The sequence below is a fragment of the Notothenia coriiceps genome, unplaced genomic scaffold (assembly GCF_000735185.1).
Source record: "Notothenia coriiceps isolate Sejong01 unplaced genomic scaffold, NC01 NC01_scaffold00000151, whole genome shotgun sequence".
In the NCBI taxonomy this organism is placed as follows: Eukaryota; Metazoa; Chordata; class Actinopteri; order Perciformes; family Nototheniidae; genus Notothenia; species Notothenia coriiceps.
In genome coordinates this window covers 104,063-108,282 of record NW_011332852.1, presented here as the reverse complement: position 1 = coordinate 108,282, position 4,220 = coordinate 104,063, and the positions used below count along the sequence as shown (strand labels likewise).

The following is a 4,220-nucleotide window of genomic DNA, read 5'->3' as shown; positions in this document are numbered from 1 at the left end:
TTGATGTCATGGTGCATACATAAAATATAAAAACCAAGAATTCTAATATAAAACAAAATCTTTTACACCGTAATAAATTACAGTTAAATAGCAATAAAATAAAGCAGTAAATTACATGGAAATATAATGCTATGAATGCATTTTTGCATACTATGAAATGTGAAATCAGAATATGTGCAGACAGGAGTATGACAGTGTGTGCATTAATGCAATATGTGTAATTTGTGGCACAATTCAAACGGGATCGAAATATACGTTTTCTCTCTCCATTGACTTCAATACATAATTTTTCCGAAATAAGGTCCCATGGAGGTCCCCGGAAGCGGAGGAACTTAACCTCTCTATATTGTGTGGAAGTGCTAGCCAACAGAAGTGTGAGTGTTACATATTGATGTCATTATGTGACTGAAGTAAACAAAAGGAGTCCAATGGAGGAGTTTCAGGCAGGGTAGAGTGTGTGGGAGAGAAACTCCCTCTTGAAGAGACTTTACCCTTTGCAGACCATTAACATGCACAAAGACCATACTACAGGAAAGGTTAACCCCCCAAAACCTGTGGCTATGTATGCATATGTTATTATGTACACTTATTTGTATTTACTTTTGTTTGGCCTTAGGATGGCAATAATTGGATGACCATTTTAGTTTTCACTTCATACAGCACTGTAAATTGCATGCAATTATGAGCTCTTTTGTTTGTTTTAATTTTGTTGTATGTTTTGAGTGTGTGAGGACCCCAGGAAGAATAGCCAATGCTCATGCTAGTGCTAATGGGGATCCTAATGAAGACATAAAGCATAATAAGGCCTCTTTAAAATAACTTACTTATGGCTCTTTGCAATCTTGCCTGATAACTCCATTTCATACATGGCTTGCAGCCGACACTTGACCAGCTCAGTGGGGCAGAGGACTAGCGAGGAGAAAATGGACGCTATTGAGCCAGCACAAGCTTTCTGCACATCACTAGAAGAGAGCAAGGGATACACAGAAGACAGTTAGAGATCTCAAATGTACCTTCAGGGAAATATTAGATTCAATGCAATAACAAAAAGGACAGCATAGTTAACCTGAGCACAGTCTCGTTGGGCAGACCAGCTGAGAGGCGGATGACCTGCTGGCAGAATCCGTAGCTCATGAAGAGCACAGAGTTCTCTGCGATGTTGGCCATCAGAGCGGGGGAGGTGCCTTGGTAGAGACCCCGCAGACCCACCTGTTTGTAGGTGGACGTGATGCAGTGGATGAAACCCCGGTACAGATTAGGAAAGGTCTGCATCTTGACCTTTGCTGTGTCGAGAGGCTGCCCACTGAACACACATGCAGCCCCCCCTGACAGTGGGAAAGAGAAAGAACATGAAGGAACTGAGAATGAATGTCAAACTAGCACAGTGACTAAGTGTCTCTGTTTTAACTAATCACATGTATGTAAGAAAAAACAAAGCTAGTTTAAACTTCTGTATTTTAGTGATGTGGTTGTTTTAGGCCAGTTGTACTCAGTTGGTTTTTTAGCTATTATTTATTTTCTTCCCCCCCATCTTTTATTTCTTATTCTTTCCTTTATTTTATAATTGTTTCACTTTTTAATTTTTTCCTGTTTTTCTTATTTGTTCTTCTTTATTATTTTCACTTGGTCTTGTCTTTTTAACATCTTTTTTTTCTTACCTTTTTTCTTATTATTTTTGTTTGTTTTTCTATGTTCCTGTCTTCAAGAGAGACAGGGCTTGACAAAATGTGTTGCAATCAACTGAATGGGTCAAAGAGTCAATGTGGAGAAATGAGGCGGAAAAACACCTGAGTCATCAGAAGCTCCTGCTGCATCAGACAAGGCTTGTTTGGATAAGCAGTGGAAAGGCAGCCTGGTTTACTTTAAAGAGATTCAATATTGTTTGCTTGCTCTGTTTTAGAGAAGAGTTTAGCAGTTACTGTACCTATGGCTCCTGCAGAGAGGTCAATGACGGCCTGGACCGCCGGGTGAGGGGCCATGGCGGCCGAGTACTTTTCAGAAGAGGTTTCTCTTTCTCTCAGTTACCTGGTTAAAAAAAACAAATGCATGTTCTTGAGGCTCCAATCCCTGCTACGTCATATTAAAGCACTGCAATTACTGTAAACATAAAAAGGAACATAACCAGTCATTTGTTTTCTTAAAACACTTCCATTACACAGAGAATATTGGCATGTTTCCACACAGTTATCAGGGCAGACAACACAGCAGCAGCAGCAAGGTTATAAAGTTCACTACAATAAAACCTGCCCTCCTACGTGACAATCAGAGGTGGGGAAGTACTCAGATCTTGTACTTGAGTACAATTAGAAGTACCAGAGTGTAGGAATATCGTTATAAGTTAAAGTCCTGCATTCAAAATGTTACTCAAGTAAAAACAGAAAGCTATTAGCATCAAAATATACAAAAAGTATAAGTAGTCGTTGTGCAGATTGGTCCATTTCAGAATAATATATATGATATGTTTTATAATGATTGATCATGAAAGTGTTCTCAAAGCTGGTAAAGGTGCAGCTAGTTTGAATGACTTTGTATACTGCAGGGTAGCTTGTGAATTTACTCCAGGTGGAACTAAAGTCTGATCTAACACTTGGTTATATTTCACATCATTACTCCAAGTCTCTAAAGTAACTAAAAGGTATACAATTAATGTAGTGGAGTAGAAGTACAAAGTAGCCTAAAATGAAAATACTCAGGTAAAGTACAAGTACCTCAAGATTGTACTTAAGTATAGTAGATCAGTAAATGTACTTAGTTACTTCCCACCTCTACTAAACTAAAATGGCATATGATTTCTTCTTGTGGGACTTGTGGTGCTCTTGCTGATGTAACATGTTGGCCCCACTTAACATAACAATGCCTAACACAAGGTTACCACCAGTGGGAGACAAAAGGCTATTTATTGTAACGATAAATAAATTAAATATAATGTCAGATAGCAACACAACTATAAGACACATTTATATTTATACTTTAGAGACAAAGAGTAAACACCGTTTATATTACAGATGTACCACGTGCTGATAACATGTGTAGCAACAACTACCCATTGATCATTTACAGGGTGAAAGTAGTTCAACAGATGGTTACTCTCCAAAGGTGGAAATAATGTGATTATGTGAGAATACAAACCTTGCAGAAAGGGCGACAAAGTCAAACTGGAGCATGAACGTGTTTCTGGTCCGGTTACCGTGAGAGTCTGCCCTCATCACACGGTGTCAACCAGGGGAGGGGCTGCTGACCCGAGCTAACATCCTCACCGGCAGACCACATGCTAACCCGAGCCAACGCATCCAAACACCCGCAGTTTGTGTCGCTGTTATCTCGTGTGTAACATCTGCACCGGGGTGGTCATTCGGTGTGAACGGTGAATGGACCGGCCATCGGACACGGTGCTGGAGAGGAGGAGAAGCTAGAGGTTGTTACCGGGGATAAAGAGGTCCCACTCCACGAGAAATCCCAGATACCAGAAGCTCAGTTTTCAAGGATTCAAGGCTTTTATTGTCATGTGTGCATACAGTGTGGTTATGACAATGAAAATCTTCTCTTCTCTCATCCTGGCTTCATGAGTCTAGAACGATGAATTCATTTGTTCATCTTTTTGCGAGATCGGTCGCTGCCATCCTTAGAGACAAGTGCATTGGTCATGACGTAAGTTCTCTACAATGGAGTTCATTTTCATGTTTTGATAATCGTAGTTTTATTTGGATTTCGATGGTTTGTCATGTTTCTCAGTAACCGTCAACGGTAAAGTCGTTATTATATCATACTAGACACAATATTGACTATACTAGTATTTCACAATAGTCTCCGACCATTTCTCGTCATCAAGACGTTTCCTGAAACATATGACGTGTCCCATCGAACCTTAAAGTGAGGTGCGCCTTGTTTTTCAGTCTAATGTGTGACTAATATAAAGTGGTTAGGAAGTAGGGTCTAGACGCTTTCATTGATTTCCATAATTTATTTTCATCACCTCATTTTTCATGGTTTCATCGTCTTTTATCTTTTATGAGTTCTTTCAGTTTTCGTGAGGTTTTACAATGAATTTCATGTCATGAACTCATGTTCATGAATCATGAGGTGGAGAGATCAATTTATTGTAATCATCTTTACTACTGGAAGTCCGTCTTATTGATCTAAAGATATATAAGCTAATATAAAGATAATGGCACGTGATAACATAGACGAGAGAATAACACAACCGTGATTACCCTCCTCGG

The 4,220-nt window shown here is 39.4% G+C and overlaps 1 protein-coding gene across 1 annotated transcript; it reads right to left on the bottom strand.

Annotated features, from left to right (window-relative positions):
- Nucleotides 1-820: 820 nt before the first annotated feature.
- Nucleotides 821-3,435, bottom strand: LOC104945684 (mitochondrial ornithine transporter 1-like). Its single transcript, XM_010771429.1, has 4 exons — nucleotides 3,130-3,435; nucleotides 1,925-2,025; nucleotides 1,067-1,325; nucleotides 821-962 (listed from the first exon to the last, which is right to left on the bottom strand). Exons 2-4 carry the CDS (start codon nucleotides 1,977-1,979, stop codon nucleotides 821-823), a joined length of 456 nt encoding a protein of 151 aa, XP_010769731.1. The 5' UTR covers nucleotides 1,980-2,025; nucleotides 3,130-3,435.
- Between the last annotated feature and the right edge of the window lie 785 nt (nucleotides 3,436-4,220).

What these genes read in the sequence shown, in the direction of transcription:
- LOC104945684 (XM_010771429.1), bottom strand. Translation starts at nt 1,979, where the DNA reads ATGGCCCCTCACCCGGCGGTCCAGGCCGTCATTGACCTCTCTGCAGGA. An exon ending in CCTCTCTGCAGGAGCCATAG is followed by an intron (nt 1,326 to 1,924) that starts GTACAGTAACTG and finishes TCCCACTGTCAG; the next exon opens with GGGGGGCTGCATGTGTGTTC. An exon ending in CCCAACGAGACTGTGCTCAG is followed by an intron (nt 963 to 1,066) that starts GTTAACTATGCT and finishes GCTCTCTTCTAG; the next exon opens with TGATGTGCAGAAAGCTTGTG.